The sequence below is a fragment of the Brachionichthys hirsutus genome, unplaced genomic scaffold (assembly GCF_040956055.1).
Source record: "Brachionichthys hirsutus isolate HB-005 unplaced genomic scaffold, CSIRO-AGI_Bhir_v1 contig_205, whole genome shotgun sequence".
In the NCBI taxonomy this organism is placed as follows: Eukaryota; Metazoa; Chordata; class Actinopteri; order Lophiiformes; family Brachionichthyidae; genus Brachionichthys; species Brachionichthys hirsutus.
The window spans coordinates 45,726-70,324 of NW_027180498.1; the positions used below are offsets into that span (position 1 = coordinate 45,726).

Below are 24,599 nucleotides of genomic sequence, written 5' to 3' on the forward strand. Positions count from 1 at the left end.
AAACGTCTGGATTATTTATTTGCATTGGAAGTGTGTGGACATAATCATAGTAAATATAATATTTATTCACTGATCCACTGGAAGTGTGTGGACATAATCCCAGCAAATACAATATTTATTTACCAATCCCTTAATTTACTCTACCCAGACGTTTGATCCCTTTATTTATACTAAAAACATTTAGTATGTTGAATTACTCCTAATAAGACCTTGTAATTCCTTAAACGTCTGGATCATTTATTTAGTAGCCATGGACTTACATATGGGCCTCTGCCCTTCCTGTTTGTGCACAGTCTCACAACACTTCCTGCTTTAATTTCACTTCCCTGTTTTTAAGTAAGTTGGAAAAAATGTTACGTATTAAATACCAGCAATACCTGTAGTCACCCGATGCAAGCCTGGTTCTTGGGACCCGTTGTCCGGGCGGGCAGCCGGCGCCGGAAGGGGGAGGCCCGTCCCCTTCAATGGGGAGACGCTGTATACAGATTTCGTGGTGTCCTCGGTCCAGCGGCGGTCGTCCGTCCAGATGTGGGTCCCGGGTTTCGGCACCAATTAATGTTGGGTCTAAAATGAATAAACCCAGAGAGGCCTTGCACCGAAGAGAGGAAACGAGGCAAAACTGTAGATTATTAGATTTATTAAGACAGCTGCAGCTGGGAGAGGCCAAGAGGCGCGAGTAGTTAGCTCACGCACGGCTCTAGAAACTCTCTCGTCTCTCCCAGGATTCACACAGTTTATAAATGGTGAACATGTCTGCACCGCACCCTGGGGGCGGTGTCATACTTCATGAAAAGTAAAATTAAGAAGGATAAATGGCATCAAAGGAACCCTGACCTAACTTCTGCTACTGATTGGTGAGTTAATGAGCACCAGTGAAGAATGTTTTGATAACTACAGGCTGCTGAGGAGTCAGGCATACACAATTAAAAATGATCTATGGTCATGACAGAGTCCTTTGTCTCTTTGAGGAGTGCAGATTCAAAGGCTTCATCTCTGCTCAGGCTGCAGATAAGAATGTGTACGTGCACCCAGACATGAAGACTCCAACCTTGGGCAGATAGCTCTTTGAAACAACACGAAGCGTTCCCTTCTTCAGTCAGAAGAAAAACCACTAGGGGGTTGAGCATTATTAGGATTATAAACAGGATGTTCTGAGAAATACACAAATATATTGAACAGTCTGTTAAGCAACTTCACAGTCGCTAAAAATACAATAATTTGTAAAAGATAAAAGTAAAGCTGATTCCATGAAATCAGATGCAACAAACCTTTTTTAAAAATGCAAATTGAAAGGACAGAAAGATTCCATGTATCCCTCATACATACAGACAGCCTCACATTGCTTATTGAAATACATACACAACAAGGCTAAACTGTAGTCCATTCACCAACTATAAAATAATAATAAATGTGTTTGTGGACACAATAAAGTAAATATTAGACAAAGACAACTCAAGAATAGCAGTGTTTTATTCACGAAGAAAATTGTTCAGAATACTGCAACATGGCAAATATCTACGCAATTGCTGCTGGGATTCCCCGGATTTCATCAATAAAATATTTCCACCGATGACAGCAGGGACTGGCCGGCAGCAGCTCCTGAGTCATCAGATGTTAACCAGCTGATTTCTGATGCTGCCAGTTTTATACATGACCACAAACAACTAATCATGCACCGAAAACCCCGTCTGATCATGTGCCTCCTTCTCTCTCCTCTAGGGGGGGGGGGGGGGGCTGCTTTATAAAAGACTCCACCATGCTTTGCCTATAAAAATAAAACATAAAATGGGAAAACTCACCTACCTGAAAGCTTAAAAGGACAAGTCCAGTCCCGTTTTATTTTTTACTATTTCATGCCAAGCTGTGACTGCCGCACTTTTTTTTTATTGCTATTATTTTAATGAAAAAACAAAAACAAACACAATTGAAATGGCAAGTTGGAGTACAAACATTACATTTGAATGAAAGTGGATTTTAATGCCTTTGTTTTTGTTGAATATTAACACAGGGTCACAACTTTGAAAGAAAGGTTGCCGAGTCTGTCGTCCAAATGTGACCTAAAATCTCCATCACTTCTACAAGATTTAAGTCAACTCAGGTCAGTTTTTCCCAGATTAAAATCAGTGCTTTGTATTATAAATAATTTCTTATTTATAATACAAAGCACTGATTTTAAGACCCTCAAATCTTAGACTATTGAGTCAACTTATCTAAAAATTGCCTTTTAGTTCAGTAGAATATTTATTTACATCACTCAAAAACAGTGATAAAAAACTGATCATGATATACTAATTTATTTATTTTAGCTCAATACATTTGATCAAGGCTTTTATTAAAGCAACCTTAGAGCAGAATTGCAAAATAAGTGACTTCTCACAGATTGAATTGAATTGTTTCCACCCTAAAGTTAAAGCCACAGCAGGCCTCGCATCTGTTGGATGTACCCTTCAGTCTTTGACTTCCCCTCCCTTGGCTCAGAAGCCTCTGCAGCGTCCGGCTGCTGGCGATGCACGATGTCCTTGGCGATTCGCATGCTGGCCGCCTGTCCACCAGCCAAGTTGACTGCATGAGGTCCAACCTGTGCAGGGAACAAAGACGAGACACATCATCTGTAAAGTTTCTGTTGACGCTGTTGTTCAGGCCTATTTTTCTGCACCAACACCAGAGGACCAACCTGGAGGGCTGAGTACTGCCCCATCAGATAGAGCGGGCACTCCTCCGCCCACCGCAAGCTTTCCGATATGCAAGGCCAACCATCAATCACCTTAAGCAAATAACAAGCCAAAAAGATTTTCTTTGTTCAAGTGCACGCTTGTACTAAAGGTAAACAACAAATATTGACATGCCCAGCCCACCTGAATGGGAAACTCCTTCATCACCCCAGAAAGCAACGGGTCCTGTCTGACGTCCAGTTTGCAACCAGTGGCGAGCCAGATCATATCTCCTGTCCAGCGGTCCCCAGTGCTGAGGGACAGACTCCAGGCCTGTCTCCTGTAGCACCAGCTCGTGTCTCCCACCTGTAAAAAGGTTCAGGTTTCACATACTTCATGTTTCAGGCTTCCATCCTCTGTCATGAGATGATCTCACACAGCTTCATCTTGTTCTACTTCATCTGTCCACTACATCATCGACTGCGTGTCCTGCAGGATGCAAACCTCACAGAATGTCTTCACATCCACCCGCCCAGACAGGATGAACGGTTGGAGGTGGACGTAGGCTTCCGGGGTGACGGCCCCTCCTTTCCTCGCTTGATAAATCATAGCCAGTCGTTTGTGGAGACTCCGTTCGTTGTGGAACTGCCGTAGATAGGCTTGGCCATCCATCTTTATACCGTGCTCGGTGTGGGAGTAGCGACCCGCCAGGCCCTCCACGTCGCCCACGTCAAACTGCTTTAACTGGAGAAGAAATTATGACGACTCATCTCAGTCGCATCTTAAATAATTACTTAGTGTTGGCCTACAGGCAGCGTTACACTTTCACTCGACCTGCAGGTGATTCCTCATGACCCATGTCACCTGGCTGGCACCGTCCTGCAGCGCACCTGCAACCACGTGAGCGCTGGTGAGACCTCCACCTATGACCATTACTCTCTGCCCGGCCTCGCATACTGCACACACGTCAAAAAGAAGAAGTCTACAGAAGCATCAGGACCACAGGTGAAGACAAAGGATGAACGTATTTCACCCACAAGGCTTTGCTGCAATATTGTGATGTTGCATAAACCGCTGAAGAGACCTGACTCACCGTGAGCAGGATTGCTCTCTCGCTGTCTCTGATGAGCAGATGCCAGGTGGTGCATGAGGTTCACCGTGTGTTGCAAACGCCCCTCTGGATAGTTCTCTCCAATGTTTTTCACCCATGAAGGGATATTTGCCATCTGGGCCCGTGTAGGACCCGTTGCCATAACGATTTGAAGGGCTTTCAGGATCATGTCTTCTTGAAGTTTGACTTGAAAATATTTGACGCTTTTTCTTGATCCATCCCGCTTCCTTCCCATCCCCCTCAACATTTCCTGCTCCCTAATCTGATCCGTCTCTTCGTCCATCTCCTCCTGGTGCTCGATCACAGGAGTGATGCTCTCCACTGTTCCCTTCACCAGAAGTTTGTCCAGGTCGTATCTCTCCACCTGTATGTTCAAAGTCACGACTCAACAATTAAGACATTTACATTTCTCAGATATAGGTGCTCATGCCGCTTCAATCATAATGTTGGCATTATTCCCATCAGGACCAAACCATCAACACATCAGATCCAGAATATATTTTGCATGATAGTGCATATTGGACCGCTTTATGACTGTGATTTTTGGCGAGTGAATTGAATGCTTTTTGAAAAAACCTCCATTATAAGTAAATGGGAAAATCAGGATTGCTTTGTATCCAGACAGGTATCCGGATCGCTCTCAAAATTTAATGGGATCTAAGTTGGACCAATACGCATCTTCAGAATAAAAAAATCAAGATCCATTCAGCAGTTTTTTAGTAATCCTGCTAATAATCAGGTAGACAAAGGCCATCAAAAAACAGAACCACCTTGACGGAGATAATGGTTTGAAATATTCAAATGCTGAAACTCTAATTCCATGAAAGCATTTTTTTTTTCATTTTGCAATGTATCCGGTACAAGGTACAAATTCAATGGATTGACTTAAATAATGCATGATTGTATACAGCACAAAAACATGATTTCTATTATAAAAACAATAAACGTCTTTGTTTTTTTGAAAGCATACACTGAATTTTAATCAAGCTGGACTATGGGCATATTGAAAATTGCACTACATCACATCCTTTTTCAACAAGATTCGTCTTGTAATGTTTCACAGAAAGTGTCGACTTTCTTGGAACTGGGGATGTGGTTGATAAATATTTTTCAAAGTTCACAAGACAAAACAAAGATTTGTGCTTTTTTTAATGAATTCATTTTGATTTCAAGAACTATTTAGAAATAATACAAGGACAAGAATATGGTTTTATACAGCTGTAATTATTAGAAATTAAGATGCATATTTACATACAAGACAAGCAAACACTCTTTAAAGACATGCTTTGCCTTTTATTGTCGTGCCATGGTAGTATAATAATATTAGATATAGCATTCCCCACACACAATCACCCAAACCGACTCTGTCCGACCTGATCTTTGAAGAAATCCACACTCAGTTTGGTTCCTGGCAGACTGAGGGATAAACTCTTCTTTAATGTTGTTGTGATGTTGAGCCGTTTCTTTTCCTTCTTGCCGAGCCTCATGTCATTAAAAAATGCATTTTCATCCAGAATGCAAATCCGGTCTGGAAGGCTGTGGAGCTCCTCTGAACGCTCCTGCTTCAGACTAAACTCCAGCAGCGCTCTCTGTCAGGGTCATCACAGACATGTGCAGGTTTCTATCAGCTCCTTGCTCATTTCTGCTGCAGGGATAGCTATTGCTCTTCATACCTTATCGTGTGGATCTGTGTGCACCAGCGCGTGTGAGCGCAGATGAGGGATGTTCAGAGCTGTGAACTGACTCTCCCACAGTGCGGTCCACTCGCCATATGAATCTACAACTCTGAGGCTCAGCAATGGGCAGGAGGCCCTCTCTGATGTTGATAGTAGCTCCTCCAACAACGCCCCTGCAGAGAAGAGTCACAAGCAAATGAACAGAAAGGAGGTCAAAGCCTACATTGATTGCAGCACAACTCGAGCGAGCAGGTAATGTTGACAGAGAACCATCCATTGATTTTACATTTATTTTGGCAGTACCGTAAATTGAGGCAAGTCTGCTTACAGACATCCATATCAATGCCTACAGTAATATTAAAGACTGACCAGGAAAAAAAAAAGTATTCCCAAAATATTTGGAAATACATAACCATAAGAATTGGAATAATAATGGACCAAATGAGATGCGAACCTATTTAACATTGAAACTTGTTAATTTAAATAATTTGATAAGAAATCTAATTTGGTACACTCAAAATGAGAACTTGCATGTGAAGGAAGTCAGAATTATTACCTCTGCCAGTAAACGCTTGGCTGGCTCTGTGTCTGTCAGCAGGATTACTCAAAACCTTTACAAGTGTTTATTTCTTTTTTTAATTTTAAACAGGTGGACCCAGAGAACATGATGATGGTTGTCTTGTTCCAGATTTGTTTTAAAGGATTCCTTTCCATTATGAGATGGAAACATTCACAAAACTTTTTGCTTCCAATAATGTTCACAACGATTTTAGCACTCCAGCCGCATAAGATCAACCACAGATCACTATGATCTCAAAGTAATATTCCAGATCTGGAGTTTCAGAATTGTAAAATTGATAAGGCTCATGAAAGGTTCACTACTATGTGAGGCAACTAATGGCAAGATAACATTACCAGATTGTACCTGAAACCATGCTGATTCAGGTGCAACATTCAACATATTGTATCTTCAAAGGTTACTAATGTCGAGCCTGAGAATAACTACAGCACATGTGACCTATCTTCTTACATGGAACGACATAACCAGGAAACAGAGCAGCCTTGATGAAGGTTTGCGCTCTCTGTGTTGCTGCTTATGTCGCCCGTGGCCTTCTGCATTTGGTAATTCAAGAATAAATTGCCACAACATCCAAGTCTCCCCAGATTTGGAATTTTCAAGGTGATTTTAAGACACTCGTCAGTTAATTTTATGACTTATCAGCCATCTAACTCCTTCTGTACCAGATGGTGCCCGCCTCTTCTTCTTGCTGTCGTAGCATTTCTTGCTGATTGTTTTCAGTCTTGGCTGGGGCTTTGGAGAGATGGAGCAGGGGCGGGAGAGGAGTTGGTCATGTCCAGGAATCGGGTTTGAAGGAGGGCCCAATAGTAAGCTGGCCAAGGTCAGCGCATGAGGGCCACCTCCTACTATTAACACATCCAATATCACCATCTTTCAGGAAGACAGAGACTGTTTATGAGTTGTTGGTTAGTGGAGAAATCGCCAAAGTCGGACACACACCTCATGCAGAGACTGGTGTTCAGTACCTGGTTTAGATGGTCGACCTCAGTCAGCCGCTGAGATGAGATGGAGGTGGAAACGTGGCTGTTTTCTCAGCTCCGGCGTCCGACAACATACCGTCATAGAACGGACATTTTGCAACAGCGGCATGAGTCTCTCATGTAATTCAAGCCTCTACACATTTAGCTGGAGTTACTGGCCCGGCAGAGAAAGCTGGAAATAGCTTCTGTGTATGTGTGTGTGTGAGGGGGTGCGTGCGCGCGAGTGTTCGCGTGCATGCGTACGTGCATGCGCAAGAGCGAGAGCAAGAGCTTGACCAATGACAGCATCACAACACAACACACTGGATTAGAGCGTTCTAATTTCCTGTCTTTATAATCAAGAACATTTATTTGAAATAATAATGATGTCATAAACACGCACCTTCTCTGCCATGTTCACACACTCTCACCTGCTACTAATACACACTTTAAGGGGGTTTGTGAGCAGACATGAGCAGACATGTCAGAAGGATTGTTCTTCACGTGTAGACAGATGGACGATGAGCACAGAGCGGATGAGAGAATCCAGCTCACCTGGGAGTTCAACACTAACACACAACACCCTGTGAGAATAGCACCAGCAACCCACTGGGAATCATCAACAGCTATGTGGGTGTGGGTCGCGAGGGGCTACTAAAGAGAAAGGTTATTTATATATATATATATATATATTGTCCTTGGGAAAGACACTTCACCCACATTGCCTGTGTGAATGTAGTGAGCGAGTGAATGTTGGTGGTGGTCGGGAGGGTCGACTCAGTCTGCCCCAGGGCAGCTTTGGGTACAACAGGAGTTCACCACCATCAAGTATGGAGTGAATGAATAATGCACAATGTAAAGCATCTTTGAGTGTCCAGAAGAGCGCTATATAAGACCAACGCTTTGTTATTATTATTTATAGTCCTAAGCAGGAGAAGGGAAAACTAGTTTTTTTTTTGGGATGTTATTGTAAGAAAAGCGGCAGGTTCCAAATAAGCATTTGCTTTAATCAACCCCCTTTTGGTTTATTAGCGTTGCAAAGCCTTTGAAATATTTTCCTTTGTCTCTCATTCATCTAGCCTCCTACTTTTTCCTCTAACATCATCATATGACTCATTCGTTTTATCTCCTTATAGTTTCCACAACTCTGTTCTCCTCTCCTCTCCTCCATTCCTCTGGCATCTTCTGCCCCTCTAGGATTGTATTAAACAACCCCGCTAAAAACTCTACAGCCACCTCTCCGAGACACGTCCACACCTCCACATGTATGTCATCCGGGCCAACTGCCTTCCAATTCTTCATCCTCTTCATTGCCTTTCTAACTTCAACCTCACTAATCTTTGTCACTTCCTGATACACAACGGGTGCCTCTACTACCCTTTTGTTCTCCTTCCTCATTCTTTAATTCCTCAAAATAATTGCATCTCATCTCCCTTTACTACGTGTCACACAGGTCATCATATGCCCTCTGTTTGGCCTTTGCCTTGCCTTGCATCTCATCTCCCTTTACTATGTGTTTGCTTATTTTGCACAGCTGTGGAAGGGTGGACTGACTGGAACGAGGCACACCTGTCCCACATCATCATTATATCGACTTCGGTCTAGCCTTTCCCAAAGTTCTGTACCTTGCCGGATTATGAACTCGCGTTTCACCAGCTACTCTGACTTTCTTGCTCCTGTGATTCGCTGTAAATTTCTGGGGGTTTTTTTCTTCTTGTTCTCGTCGTCCGTTAGCCTCCACCACTTTTTCCTCTGCTCAGCCTTAGTCCTCTTCATCTTCTTCACCACAGTTTAAGATAATAAAACTAAAAAGCCTATATCAATCAATCAAATCTTTATTTTTTTAATGGTCCAATTAAAAAACACACATAACATTTACAACATTTACAACGTTTACACAGTAAACACAGTAATCCTATAATAACATTAGGTACCAATGACACCAAATACCTGAGTTAAACTTCACAGCACTTAGGCTTGGCTGAGTCAGTGTTCTGATGATGTTATAGATATAGAATATAGTATATCTTCTATAGTAGCTATAGAAGAGGCTACAGAATAATTTGTTGTATTTATCATTTTGATAAAACAATATTAAAGATATACAGAACACAATAATACATAGCATACTTTCTATCATTGACACTCATTCATTCATGAACTCTGTCTCTGATTCTTTCCTCACCAGCTGCGTGTTTTTCTTTACTCCTATAAATAAACCAACCAGATTACAGTCATGATTTGTTATCAGTCAATCATATTGTTGCTGTTAAACTGTCACAGAAAAAGTAACATCCTTTCAGTAGTTCAGTATAGGCTCAACTGTCCTGCCTATGTTGGTAGTGTTGCAGAATAAAATGTCGGAAGGAGGAGGAGGCGGGGGGGTCATTGTGTTCACCAATCTGGTGGCATTAGTTACGCTGCTGCTCTTTACCTTTTATTGATTATCACATATTCTTCCATATTTGTTCTGTATGTTCTGTTTTTTCAAGCCACATTGTGCCTCCTTTCTATTTACTAGACGGACTTCCTCATCAGCACCTCTGAAAACAGTTTCCTGTCTATGACCCGTCACTTTTACTTCTCCTTCTGTTCATATAAACCAGAAGCAAAAATCTTTTGAGGGCATTTCAGAATTTGCTCTTTCACTGGTTCCAGCTGTAGTCTTCAGTATAATCGGCTAACAGATGTCCCACACCATGGAGCCAAAGGTGGGTGACCAAAACCGCTTTGTGTGTCATTAACTTTAATTATGAAGGTTTACTGACTCAAATTAAGATGACATTTATTTATTTCCTCATATCAGAATCAGAAGGGAGCTGTATTCATCGTCCACAAAGTCCAAGACGGAACGCACCAGTATGGAGTCGAAAATGTGCTGAAGTACGAAAAAGCAAGTGGACTAAATTCATTTGCCAGGTACACATCAGACACTTTCACTAACAGATGCTAATTATACATTTATTTCAATGAAGTGTGTAGAATATAAATGCAGGCACTTAGAAAATGTAATATTATCATACTATTAGAATAAAAACATTTAATTATGTACCACATTCAAACAAAAATATCACCTTCCAGTGTAGGTAATATAAAGTGTAAAATTAAACAAATCAACCAATAAAAATGTATATATAAACATGGTTAAAAAACAGGCTGCAATAGACACATAATTAAAATGTTTCGTAAAGTGTAAATATATACTATATATATATAATAACCATCTCGTGGTGGGTCCTGGAACGCAACTACAGTGAGAGGAGACTGTAAACATGTCTGATAGATGAAACAAGATACATGAGCCAAATAGCAACTGAGTTTCCCATATGAATGAAAAAACCTTATAAATTGTGTCTCTTCTATCTTTGAGTGGAGACAAACTGATGGCAATAAATGGCTTGGACCTGCAGAATATCATGCCTGAGGATTTGGCAAAAATGTTAACAATGGGAAGTCCAACACTGGTGAGTTCATGGAAATCACAGCGTCCCAACTGTTTCCAAGGTCCAGTATTATAGTCTTAACAATTTTGTGACCCTGATGTCCCCAAAAACACATCCTAGAGTTTCTTGCGTAAGACACCTCTTGGATCATGAATTGATCACCAAAAGGAAGCCTCTATGCCTCTCCTTTTCAGCCTTCCATCTAGAAATGCAAATTGAATTTGAATGTATAGAAACATGTTTATATTTAACGCTTAGGGACAGAGACTCAATGTCCAGTATAAACCCTAATGCTCTTCTCTTTCCCCACATCTTACCCATCCTTCCGGTCCTCAGACAGTGCACAAGGACAACCGGAAGGAGGAGCACATAGAGCAGTCCCCCCCAGCGGAGGACACGTTAGTTCCTGTCTCAAAGGAGTCCACACTGCTCTGTTTCAGTATGGAAATGATTAGGGAGGGCGACTTGAAAAAGAATGAATATGAGGTGGATGAGGAAGAGAGGCCGATTCTAGAGCAGGAAGTTTGCAAAGAAGATGAGGAGAAAGAGGACATGCCGGATCTCCTCATTGTTTCAATGACAAAAACCAGTATCTCCTTGGTGAGTGGGCGAGGCTGTGATGATGGCCCCTGTGAAGAATGTCGTGGGACAGAATGCAGCTTGAATGATGTTGTCTTGGTGACAGAATCCAGCACGCTGGTGGTTGGTGAGTGAGTTTGGTTTCTTTGTCGTAGCTTTACAACTTCACTTGGCTTAAGGTGGTACAGGTTTAACTATTAGATTGGTCGTTTAGTTTGTGGTTTTCCTCTCCATGCTGAATGCGATTAATGTGCTGCGTAGATGTTAGAGCCACTCTTCAAACTCATGTCCTCCTTTAATTCTATGATCTGCAGGTACTGATGAAGACTTAAGAGGTAGTCATTAGTTCTTGTGAAAAAGTATTTCTCCAAAGGTTTTTTTTAAAACAAATTATGCATATGAAAAAAAAAAAGATATGGACATGCGTTCTGGTTTTTTTTTTTCTTACATAGAGGATGTAGATTATGAAGTACATCCCTTCTACTTGACTGTTTCTTGTTTCACTGTTAGTTTCGAGAGGAAGTGGAAGCCTCAAGCTGGAGAAGTCGTCAGACTATGAAATCAAACAGGTGGCCTCTGATCTCTACCTCAGAGGTATTTGTTCGGAACGGTCCCTTTATGCGTCACCGAATCCAGGTGCGTTATTCAGACACACATTCTCAATGTAAATACCTGCAATATCAGAATGATCGCAGATAATCTTTCTCCTTTCATTCTACATTTTGCTCTCATTTGATTCTTTTGCACAGAAAAGATGACTATATACTTCTACAAATCAACCGGGGATAATTTCAGAGGACTGCCTGTTGTCCTCAACTTAAGCAAGACCAACTGCTTCCTAAGATGCTGCAAACAAGAACAGAGGGTTCTCCTAAAAGTGCAGGTGACACTGACGTACCATATCTTTAATGTTGGTGTGAATTAGTGTAAATCTGATTGAAAATGGTCGGGATTTTAAAATAATAATTTCACTGTGTTGCAATAAATATATGAATACATATATAGGTATTAACATAATATTAATATGGTGAAATTAATACATTCCGAGTAGTGTATGGTAAAGATAACCCGAGTCTGATAAGAACTCAAAATACTTGGCTTTACCCTGATCCGCCTCAAGTCAAATGCAGTAATGGACTCTGGGACTCTACTCAGACCGTTTAGAATTCTGTGGTCCTCAGCTTGTATGTGAGTTTATCAACTAAAAGTGATTGAGTGAATACTTCATGATATTGGATGAATGCAAAAACCAAGCCCGATCACACCATATTGGAGAAAATTACATCTGACCACTTTTCGAGACATAAGCGAGCAAAAACACTGGTGAAAACATAACCTCTATTTTTTGCTGGTGTGAGCTAAATGCTAACATGATTGAAGTAACATTGAATGCATTTATTCCCACCACAAACAAAATTGTCATTTAAAAAAAACCTAAATATGTTATGATAGGAAACGGCTGTGTTTCAGTAGTCCTATAATAAATCCACCGATTGATGTGAAAGCTCGACATCCAGCTTTAAAGTGGGTGAATATTCACTTGTGTTTTCAGTCATGCGAGAAGGAGAGGCTAAAACATATCTCAAAGAGCGACGAGAGCACCCTCGCTTTCGTCTTTTACATGAAGTCGGATCGTTCGAAACAGCGGACGTTCGAGTCAGCGGTGAATCCTGGCTGGTTCATCCATATCATCAACACAGACTTCGTGGAGGTGGCACGCTTAGATGGAGGGACGGAGGAGCAATCACTTCTCTTCATCATCCAGAATTGAGGAAGACGCCTCCGACAGAAGTATGTCCAGTTCTCTGTCAAGTCAATTTAACCTTAAAGAAATGAGACTCTGCAGTTGCAGAAGAGTGTAGCTATGTATCATACATCTATGTATAATAAAATATGTGTTCATGTATGTAATCCTAATTTATGGGACAACAATTCTGGTGTTGTTCAAAATGGTCCAAACTGTTTCTTCTGCTGTTATTAAAATTGTGTAAAATAGGGTGAGAGTAAAACAACTGTTAATTGTGACACTTTCTTAGTTCAGCAGGTTACGATTCCTTCTCAGAAAGACAACATGAAGTTTGATTGATAGAATATTTACATATTAGGTTTGAGCTCTTATATTTCACATGTTCACTGTAAGACTTGGTGTGTGAGTTCAGATCAATGAAAAGGATTTCCTTAAATTATTTGAATTTATTAGCTCAAGTAATTTAAACATAAGTAAAAGGATTTCAGTAGAAATAGGTCAGCTGCTTACTATTGTGTTATCTCGGTTAAAATTATTTACCAGTTCTATAAACTTGAATTTAAAACTATAACACAAACAACCAATCACATTTCAAATGGATCTTCAGTCACCCATTCATCAAAAAAAGGGAGGACATAAACAAATCCACAGAGGACTCTATATAAAGCACAAAATCAAATCAAATGATACACTGTTAGGTTTTAATATTCAATATAGAACCAGTAAAATGAAATAAAATACAACACTTATGTGCTTTAGACTTTACTCTTTTAATTAACTTTTACTTTATATATTTACTTATACTGAATTTATATACTTAGGTAGAACTTAAAGTCCTAAAATCAAATTAAGAGCAGGTCAGTGCATGTAATGTTCCAGTATGTATGTATCTTTCAGCTATTTAAATATCAAAAATGCAAAATTGCACTCTGTAAATAAATTCATATTGTAACATTTACAATTAATAACAATGATTTTTTCCCCAAGGGAATTTATAATACAATAGTCTTTAAAGGTAAGACAAAAACCCTTGACAAATCACATACACATACATTAAAATTATGTTCATGTTTGATTGAACATTAACAGTGTGGATCCAGCTTTACTTTTCATAGGCCTTGAGACACCATCCAGTTGGTCGCCAGTGACAGCGGTGGATTCAGAATCCAGTTTGTTCACCGTCATGGTCCTCAAAGGCTTTGTTAGATTGTCCATCAATGCTTTCATCATAGGGATTCACCAAACCCGTACCTGCAGATTTCCTGAAAACACAAATGAAACATGACAGGTCTCACAATTTTAAACGTCCAACATGTGGAAAGTGGCTTTCTGTCTCAGGACTCACTTTTTGCGGTCTCTGACTCCAGAAACTACGAGATAGATACCCACTAGCAGCACGATTCCCATAACCACCCCGAACAGCACGAGCCACACCTCGACTGGCTGCTGCACAGGAGCGGCCAGTGTTGGTATGATATCCTCGAACTCCAGCGTGCTATCACTCAAATGGAAGGCCGCATTGATTCGACTTCGAGATAACCTGAAATCAATATTAAAACAGTTATTGAGCTGGAAGAAGTCTTTCTGAAAAGCATCCAAACATTAGAAATGATAAATACAGATAGAGTCAGTCTACAGATGTGGCAGCACATCTGTGGCTTGAGTTAAACATGTCTGCCATGTCGGAAGACTAACATGAGAATTAGCACTAATGCTGACAATGTTTTTTGTTTTGTTTTTACAGGCAGTTAATAATTGACTAAAACACTGAACTCATTGAAGTCATCCTTTGTGATGGGGAAATGTTGAGAGATAAAGTTAGAGGAAGTTGCCACAAGGACAATTTATCTGCACTGAAATTCACTGTTCAAACAAAATGAATGTAACACTTAATCACACCAAGTCAGATGAACTTCAGGAAGAGTTAAGAGTTACCAGACTAAGATAGCATCTGGCCGTTACTTATTTTCATTTGTACTGACAATTATTTGGCAGTTCACACATTTAGAAGATCTGCAACAGGCCAGCATGTCCCCAAATAAGGTTGGCCATGAGCTGTGGTCATTGCTCATGGGACAGTTTTCACAAGTTCTTTACAATTTTAGGCAAAAATGGTTTCATGAATTGCCACATCTCACACCATTTCAGATCAAGCAACACATTCTGATGTATGTCAGGGTGTGCGCTTACAATGTTATCGATTTAGTAGCACATCGGTAAAGGATTAGGAGTGGCAATGAGCTTTCTGGGTAGGAAGTCTGCAGTTAAAGCACCAGGGTAAAGCATGTATGTCGACTTCCATTATTCAAAACGCTCGTATTCTGAATGACTCCAGAGACTCACTCTATGGCAGCCTTTACATCATCCTTTGGAACATATTTAGAGGGAGTTGTTGGGTCAGTGACCAAAATGTTGAAGGAGATTCTAGGAGTCACATTACTAATGATGACGTTCTCTGTTCTATAAGTGCAAACAAAGACAGCATTCAAGTAAATGTTAAGACGTAGATAGCCAGAAGATAGCAAAGCTTAAAGCGTCTTCACATCTTTGTGAGGCAGACGATACTGACTTGAAAAGGAGGGTCTTGTTCGTTTGGCTGTAGTATTGTCTCAAAGCGTATGCAATGTTGGCCTGGAACAGGTACATCTCGTTGTCGTTCCAGGGATACTGACACATATTTTGATGGATTATTATGGGAAATGGCAGATGATAGAACACTTCAAATGTGCAACATTGATTTAATATTGGAAACCTTGCATCAGTAATAGCCATAATGATGGATAGTACTCACAGCGTTCTCACCCATGGCTGCACGTAAACTTATCCTCACTCTAATGGCATTACCTGAATCTGTAAAAAATATAAAAAATCACAAATCACAAATTTCATTTATTTATTTACCAGTATACCTTTCTGTTACATACACTTCTCAGGTAGCACATCAAATATTAGGCTGATCTGGAACAACTGGTATTTGTTTATGGATAGCATCTGTTATTGTGGCCAAATACACAAAAAACAGCATAGACATCAATAAATATTTGTGGGGCCACTACAGTAAATGTATAAATTAGAATATTTGTCTTGTTTTCTCTTTTGGAAATTTACTTCCTGCTAAATTGAAGTGGCTTTACGTTGACTGTACTTTCTATGAAGACACCAGTGACTTCATTCAGCACTTGTTCTACTTCCTCAAGCCTCCTTCAGGGACTTTTTGACTTTGTAATTAAATGTCACACTATGGCAAAAAGCACTAGGGCAGCTTTTCTTTTTTTTACATCCATCAGAAAGTGTTCAACATGAAGGCAAATAAGCATATTAATGCACTGAATTACAAAGCATTAAAACAATTACTTTCATGGTAAGTACATACTTTAGTGCCTGTATGTCTCATACTCACATGGATTTATGTCTGTCCTCCACTCTACAATCCTGTTGTGTTTCCTGTTGTCTGCAATCAGCCACTCGTGGAGTTTATTAAAGTAGTCTAACAGGGGGCGGGCGTCCATCTTAACATCACCAGATATATTTTGTAAAGCCCTGGTCCAGGACTGGGACCTTCCCATCGCTAGCATATTCCTGATAGAGAAAAAAGATGATGATGTATTACTGTATCAGTTCTACATGAATACTGCAGTAAGCCATCCTTACCTCAGCTTGGTACCTGCTGCTGTAGAATTAGTAATGTCACAGGTAAACAAGTCACCCTTATGGCCGGCTTCATCACAGAGCACCTTCTGGAACTGGAACTGGTAGATGGTTCTAGTGAAGTACCTGCATTAAGAGACAAGACAAGAACAAACACACCAGATTTAGTTTTTATAGCTGAATTGTGTTCAACCCAACTCTTGTTTTTCTATCATTAATCATTATTTTGAATCTCTGACAATTTCCATACTCTGACCCTCCATCAGGAAGAGGGATTCTTGTTTGCAGCCAACATGAACAAATCTAAAATATATTTGAAGCATGTCTTTTCATCTGCTGTATGTCAGTCAGAAGACATGGCTTTCAGTATCACGTGTTGTTCATGCTCTGCCCTCCAGCTTTGGTTGGTTGGGCAAAGTATTTGGTGATGTATGTGGATGTCATGAATAAGTAGAATTAAACTTCTTGCTGTGAGGCAACAGCGCTACCTACAGCGCTATATTGACCATAAACTAAAATATATTGGACTGACTAAATCATATGTTAAGAGCAGATCAAGTTTCTATTTTACTCGAGTTAAAAAGCTTTGCTTTAATGTTAAAGTGCAGTTGTACAGTGGGGGGGGGGGGGGGGGGGGGGCTTACCTGATGAAAGAATAGTCCCCAGAAACATGGAACAGAGCAGGTGGGTCACAGTATGTCTCATCTCTTGGCACTGGTTCCACCACCCCGACCAGCTCCCTCCTGTTATGACAACAGTCAGCACTAGTGGACGCTGTCACGCATCATGCAAAGTCTGCAAGTCTGCATGTGATGACTGTGATACGAGGTTTTTGCGCAAGTTGTATGTGAATTACTAAATGCTACAAAAACAAATACGTGGATGAGTAACATATTCTACATCAATGTCTCAGGGCTTACTTCATCTCCCACCAGCTCTCCATCCATTTATCCTTGGTAATGTTCCCTGCAAACACCTGCCACCTCCATTTCTCCAGCATGTAGGTGAAGGGCAGTGTTGCTACAATGGTGAGTGCTTGTTTCAGAAGGAAGTTGATCTCTGTATCTGCAAGACAATTATTTTATTTTTTTAATTAATGAATATACATATATACACATATAAACACACAATACACAAAGTCATATTTTTTTGGACACCTTTGGTCTAGGCTTAACCAGGTCATCCATACCATTATCAGAAGTAAAGTTAGCAGGCAGGAGGTTCAGGTTCTTCAGATGTTCAGGAGTTGCAGCAGAGAGGGACATGATTTCTCCCACGGCCTCATGAAAGCCCTCATTGGCTCCGTCTCTCAGGAGGTAGGGCAGGTTACAGTAAGCCATTTGGTACTGGGTGTGTCCCATCTCATGGTGCACTGTGAGGAAGTCATCCATGTTGATCTTGGTGCACATTTTGATTCTGAGGACATTGAGGGAGAAGAGTTGCTGTCAGCAGTTTTATTGTGTGACAAAAAACACATCGCATAATCTTAAACACCAATAAAAGTGCAATTATATCTTTATAACAAGCCAATGATTGGTTACAACTGAGGAAACAGGTCAAATAGTATCGTATCAAACAAGATACTTTATCCAGTCATGCGAGAATCGCTGATATTTTGTAAGGACAGTGTTCAGAAGTCAAACTTTTAAACACTCAAAACAGTCAATTTTAGATCAAATGGATTAATATTTGACTTTGATTATCTTTATCAGCAGGAAATAATGTATCTATGATTAATCTTAATGTTCCAACAAGACATATTTATGACATGCCATAATGTTGTATACTGATCAACAGATCTGTTACTTGTCTCAGGACAGTACAAAAGTCCATATGCAAAATCATCATGAAATAATGGCAAGACTTTTATGTCCAAAAAGTCCTACAATATATAATTTTTTTAAACTTTAAGAGAGACAATATAGTACATATTTGTAATCAAAAATATGCATGTTTGGAACATTGGGTAAGGTTGGCCAACGCAGTCTAAATTTAAATCTGTAATGACAATAATAGTGCTTCTTCCTCAGTGAGTCACATTAACCCATACAAAGTTTTCTTTCTTCAAATTGTCTTATGGCATGAGAATTTCATTACTATATTTATAATATTTACATTACATTAAAATATGTATAATATGCAAATATGTGTATTTATCCCACCTGAAGTCCTCTCTGTTGCCCATGTCCCAGGCTGTGGGGTGACAGACCACCTTTGTTCCGTCCTTAGGCTTCAGAATCATGGAGTTATTCCAGAAATTTGGCAACATCTCATATAGACCCACAGACACGAAAAACTTCTCCGCTTCCTTGAACATTCGCTCCTCATCCCAACCCTGAAATACAAGTTGGCATTTAAGATGGTATGAGTGTGTAATATACTAGTGGAAAAAATAATTCCACTTGGGATTAATAAAGTACACACACACACACACACATATATAATATAATAAATTATAATGTACCATCTCCACCATAGTTTCGCTGACATCGATATATTTATTAGGGTAGGGGGCTGTCAGAGGATATAGATAGGTCCAGAATCTTCCCCACATGTCACCTGACAGAGATTAAAAATAAATAAAAAAGGTCATCAGTACCTTAAGCAGACACTGGGATATTGTCTGTGTAGCAGCGCTTCATCGTCAGATGTACTTGGGTGTGTGTGTGTCTTTGCGTTCATGCATGTGTGTGTCCATGTGTATTTGTATTTCTATGTCAAATGTTATATTTGTAATATGTGTATTATAACAACAGAACTAATAACATTTTATTTACCGTACGAGTTGTATTTATTAGTGTTGCTGATAGTGATACAATGTGACCAGCAGATGGAGGCATACTCATGTTCACAGACAAGGAATTCTTTGGCATAAATCTGGAGGTACTGAGTACTGGTAATTGATTACCAATCAAGTATTCTCATTTATAAATATTAGTACCTGTTTTGAGGGTTCATACTTAATGATTTCTTTTACATCCTTTCTTTTTTAATTATATCAGCAGTAATTTCTGCTTTTTTCATGCACTTGTTCTTTTGGTAACTTATAGACCTTTAAGTTTTATATTTATCTTATTATGTGTCTGAAAATAGGAGAGTGCAGCAAGTCTTTGCTGTACAATGCAACTGTGTCTCTGTGCAAGATAATACGTCTTTGAATCTTGAATCTCTAAAAAATATGGAAGTCAATGATGAGGTGTTCACTCACATGAGTCAAAAGACACCAGAGCAGAAAATGAATTGTGTGGAATGTTGAATGAGGGTGATGATTCTACTTCGATTCCTCAATTGATTATCAGTTCTGATCAAAAACTTACCCAGAAGGTGGGCTGGTATAGGGCCCTCTGGATCAATGTGTCCTGGGTAGACCTCTATGAGCCTGGATCTGACATAGGCATGCAGCTCTCTGTATAAAGGCAGGATCTATGAACAGAGCAGAAATGAATGGTGTTAATAAGTATGGTAACTAATGAGATATAAAGACACATGAGGGTCAAACGATTATTGGGCGTACTTCATAATAAATAGACTGGACATCCTCCATCAACCTATCTCGGGTGTACTTGTACTCTGGGTCTTCTTCTATGGTTTCATAGTTAAACCTCCAGTAATCACCATAGTCTTCAAAACCTGTAAGCATGTGTCAGAAACGGATGGAGTTATCTTCATCCATCAGCGAACACCCAGTTTCCTTACAGAATCAACATGAGTGTTAAAACTCATCAGCCTGGCTGTAGTTTTGTCTCTTTGGCATTCACGCATTAAGCATATTAGACATCTTCAGTAGTCTACATCAAATATCCAGTTCTCTTTTTCACCATTGAGTTTGGCAGCTTCATTCTTCAGGTCCACATAGTCTTCATACAGAGGTCTCATCCTCTTTCCCACCTCTCTCCTCCAGCCCTCCCACACATGCAGCCGCTCAGAGTAATTTCTGCTGTGAGCCATTACATGTTCGAGACCTGAAAAGAGAAGGTCATTATCAAATGGATGGAAAAGTGAAATTCTGCCTCAAAACATATATGATAGAGCAGCAGTAGCTATATTTGCTCAACTGCGTATGTATTATCTCACAATATATTTGTATTTACTGGTAACCGTTATGGTTGGACATGCCACCTTTGCCATTTTTTGCCCTAATTGGTTATCCCTGTTTCTTCCTGGCAGCATGCACAGCTGAGGGCAGTTTGGCTCCTCTCCACCACAAGACAGCTGACACTCATCTCAGCTGAATTTAACCAGCGCTCTATGAACAGCCTCTGTCAGCGCACGCTTTTGTCCTCGCCTGGGAAACTTTGCTGTTCTCTCCTCCTGTGTTCTGGGGGTGACCATTTGCCCTCTTCTGTTCAAGCTCTCAAGCCCTTTCGTTTAAGCGTTTGCTGCTTTAGGAAGTTTTAACCCTGAGTGCTTCTGTTGGACTTCATATCTTATACCTCTTTTTTTTTGTTGGCTGTGTATTTTTGCTTCTGTGCTTTTCGTTTGGAATGCCATCCGGTTAAGTTACTGTTTTTCCTGCACGTTTCGAAGTGTTTTTGGTTTTGGTACAAATTTTGAATAATAAAGACTGTATTATGTGATTTTTAGTCTCTTCGTCTTGGGATCTAGCAGCTACACAACCATCACATTAACAGCATTTTCATTTCAGAGGGAACTATTCTACTTCTTACTCACCTATCACAGAGATGTAAGTGACTAACTATGCAACTAAGTTAAACTTTTTAAAAATAACTTACACAAATATATAAAGATATTACATTTTAGCTCTGCTTAGATAACATTCTGTAACTTCTTATGCATTAATATGCCTTATATTATACTGTTTATATGTACTGGGTAAGTAAAACATTATGAAGGAAACCAAACCGAATACGAGAAAAGCACTCTGAGAGCACAGACCTCCACCGAGCAGCTCATTCCCCTCATAATTAGATTTACACCGTCCACATGGATCTGGATCACCATCAAAATGTTTGAAATTGTTCTTGGTATCTTTATACACCAACCATGAAAAGTAAAAGTGAATCGTTGTTGCTGTGTATTTTTAACTGATTTTTGAATCAGTAAAATGTAATATTATTTTCTGACCTTTGAAGCTCCATTGACTGCAATGTTAAAAAAAAAAACGTTTTCAGTGATTCATAGTCCAGGATCTCTTCTGGATCATCACGAAAATTTAATCAACTTTTCCTGGTAAGATCCCAACATTTCCCAAAAACGTCATCAAGTTATCTTGCTAACAGACAAACAAACAGATAGACAGACAGACAAATCAAATAAAAAAAATGACATATTTTTTATATTTAAGTTACGATTTCAAACTAGCACTCTCCCACAGCTAAATGAGAGTGGTGTGGAAACATATCAGTTAACAAAACGCAGACCATAAAAAGTAAGCACAGTAAATGTTTAAAAAATATGTCCTGTACCTAATATTACGACAGAATACGAAATTATTAGATTATAATTCTGATGCAACAATGTGCAAGAATCATTTTACTGCTGTCGCTGGTCAAGGTGCCGCTGACTACTTAATCGCTTCATGTGGAGATGGGTACTGAATCATCAAGTGTAAAAAAGAAAAGGAAAAGGAAACCAAAGTGGTGCCACAGAAATCTATTTTTCTTTTTCAATTTGCATTTTGTTTGCTTACTCGCATTTTTGTTTAAATCATTTTCTTTCTTTTTTTATTGCTTTTTTTGCTGTTTTGTGAAGGGAAAATTCAGTCAGTTTATTTGATGTACCCGGAGAAAGCCCACACGAACACAGGGATAACATTCAAACTCCACACAGCGCTACACACTACGCCACCATGCCGACCTATTTCAAATGTATACATTTAATAAAACTACTGAAAGTTTGCGTATTTAAAGCACTTTTTTTTATTGAATTTAATAACTGAATGTGTGCATTCCAGTTCAGGAAGTGTATTTAAAAGAGTATTTTTTTCCTTTTTTCAGTGACTGTGTTAATCATAAACATCTTTATCTGACCATTGCACCATTACTGCTCCTCTTTTAATAGAGTGTTGGCCTACCTGGCTCCAAAGTCTGGCAGTTAAGGGGCTCGTCGATGAGACACACTGTGGCTGTGCTGTAGATTGTACTCATATCACTCGTGATCTTACTCAACTGCAAGTAGAGAAAAAGCAGAAAGTTGCAAAGCTTGGGTTCATGGGAGACAATTAAAATGAACATTACTATAGCAGAAGATGAATCTTATATATTAACGGTTTTTTTGTTTTTGTTTTCTTTCCAATATTAGAATTTGATATTTGAAGACAATTTAAAACAGAAATCAAAAAGAGAAAAAACTTTAATATGGCCTCACGTGTGCAAATTTTTCCGGGGACAGGACACTAGCACCTTTGTCTTGTAAGGTAATGAGCTGTAATTTAATTTCTGCATCTGTAATGTTGTCGAGAGGGAATTTCTGGGCGTCGTCCGACTTTTGAGCATAGAAATCAGACCAAATGTTCCCTTCCTCTGCCTGGATAGAATGAAAACACACATGTCAAACAATGTAAATGAGTTACTTGTGTTTATGTGAGCACCAGCCAGTCTAAGAAGACTACATGATCTGCATTTTAAAGGTTTCTGAAGGCTTACCAGTTTGTCTGAGTTCTCCTTTGTGATGTTGGTGTTGTATTCCCATGATGCCAGCGAGTACCTGTAGATTTGTGGCGTGACCTCCTCGTCAAACCTGTCCAGGAACACTTTTGCCTCCCTCTCCACATCCGTCTCAGCACAAACAATGCAGGACACAGCTAGCAGCATTACAAGAATCCGACCAGACATCCTGGCTGCTTCTGCTTCATCCACACGCCAACTAACACCAGGAAGGACAGATGTCGTACTCTATTATAAAGTATCGATAACCTTCGCTGCTGCCTTGGCCTTTGGACAGCAGAGCCATAACAGGGTGTATCTGAGCTGTCATTTACAGGTAGGACGTTTTAGAGGATCAGTGAACGTCACATGGCTGTTCACAAGGGGAAAGTCTGTTTTACACTTTCACTCACTCAAGATGCATTGTCAGTCAGATTGCCCTTTTTGGAAGGTATACGTATATTTAACATTCAACTCGAACTCTTTAGGTGTAAAATTCAAAGCCTGCTGACAGTCGTGGCATAATCACGATGCCAGATGAACGTCATGGTTTTTCTCTTGGCCACTATAAAATGTGCTGCCAGAGAGATTTTGTGTTTTGGAGGGAATGTGTATTTGGCATTCTGACTGCAAGAATGCTTACCAGCGCTGATGCCTTTGGCGAGGTGTCCTCCTCATGGATGAATGTTTGCACTAGACTGGACAGTTGGTAGGCATGGCGTGTATGGACTAAGCTACAGAGGATAAATGTAGAGACATATTAATAACACCAAATATACAAAAACAAAAACAGCACGTTTGGGATTCTCTAAATCCACATTGACAGTTTTACTATTGAGGTTTTTCTCCACCCGTTTTGATTGGCATCATGTCTTTTGCCAAGTAAATGGTGACTGCTTCGGTGATGTCTTTCCAGTGTTTGCTTTTGTTGTCATACATCTAGTCAAACACACGGCGATGTCCTTTTGAACCATGTGTGCTTTGTTTTGGCTGTGGCTAGCATGAGCCGCTGAGTTCTCCTCTCGGGACATTTACACACACCTCGTACTGGAACAGGTGTTGCTCTCTGAGGTGGTGACATAAATTCAATGTATTTTCCCCCTTTTTTGTGGATTGACTTTTCATCTGAACTTCTTGCCTTGTTGTCAGAATCACACTCACATGCACATGCAAGTCTGAAATGTGTATACCCTTTTGATAATTGTACCGGTATTGTTAAGGCGTGCAGGAGTGCAAAAAGAATGAAGGTTTCACTCGTGTTCTCTTTAGCCTCTCGTGGGCATTTTTATTGAGCTACTTCTCAGGTTGTGCAGCGGAACGGCAGCTTGACCATGAACACCAGTAGACAGCAGGAATAAAAGCGACATCATACATCCTGTAGGCTTCTACAAAATAAAAGCCTACTTTTACACAGAGAATAAGAGCGCTATAAAACAAATGCTTAACAGGTATTATCGTGATAAAACTAATAAAATATGAATAGGCTAGTCTGCCAAGATGGCAGGTGATGGTCACAATCACAATAAAACTAAAATTGCATAGAACTCTAACAGTGACTGACGGTATGTACGTTGTCAATGTTGAGCACAAATGCAGACAA

General features: G+C 39.9%; 3 protein-coding genes across 4 annotated transcripts; 1 reads left to right on the top strand and 2 right to left on the bottom strand.

The window, feature by feature from the left end:
* Positions 1–1,458: 1,458 nt before the first annotated feature.
* Positions 1,459–7,192, bottom strand: LOC137915600 (uncharacterized). Of its 2 annotated transcripts, none has more exons than XM_068758796.1 (10): positions 6,984–7,192; positions 6,681–6,888; positions 5,436–5,611; positions 5,136–5,351; positions 3,745–4,126; positions 3,486–3,607; positions 3,156–3,395; positions 2,856–3,017; positions 2,675–2,764; positions 1,459–2,578 (listed from the first exon to the last, which is right to left on the bottom strand). In XM_068758796.1, the coding sequence occupies exons 2-10, from the start codon at positions 6,886–6,888 to the stop codon at positions 2,408–2,410; spliced, it is 1,767 nt and encodes a 588-aa protein (XP_068614897.1). In that variant the 5' UTR covers positions 6,984–7,192; the 3' UTR covers positions 1,459–2,407. The 2 variants fall into 2 exon arrangements, with proteins under 2 accessions (XP_068614897.1, XP_068614896.1); XM_068758795.1 differs by having other exon boundaries at positions 6,681–6,906.
* A 2,484-nt stretch (positions 7,193–9,676) lies between these two features.
* On the top strand, positions 9,677–12,963 carry LOC137915606 (uncharacterized). Its single transcript, XM_068758802.1, has 7 exons — positions 9,677–9,688; positions 9,784–9,896; positions 10,348–10,441; positions 10,757–11,126; positions 11,510–11,635; positions 11,749–11,882; positions 12,552–12,963. Exons 1-7 carry the CDS (start codon positions 9,677–9,679, stop codon positions 12,768–12,770), a joined length of 1,068 nt encoding a protein of 355 aa, XP_068614903.1. The 3' UTR covers positions 12,771–12,963.
* A 716-nt stretch (positions 12,964–13,679) lies between these two features.
* Positions 13,680–23,188, bottom strand: LOC137915599 (angiotensin-converting enzyme 2-like). Its single transcript, XM_068758794.1, has 18 exons — positions 23,000–23,188; positions 22,722–22,880; positions 22,429–22,522; positions 20,213–20,356; positions 19,909–20,024; positions 19,712–19,817; positions 18,859–18,953; positions 18,557–18,729; positions 17,584–17,810; positions 17,315–17,459; positions 17,039–17,137; positions 16,398–16,520; positions 16,147–16,325; positions 15,538–15,596; positions 15,316–15,413; positions 15,090–15,206; positions 14,092–14,286; positions 13,680–14,008 (listed from the first exon to the last, which is right to left on the bottom strand). Exons 1-18 carry the CDS (start codon positions 23,186–23,188, stop codon positions 13,906–13,908), a joined length of 2,421 nt encoding a protein of 806 aa, XP_068614895.1. The 3' UTR covers positions 13,680–13,905.
* Positions 23,189–24,599: the final 1,411 nt, after the last annotated feature.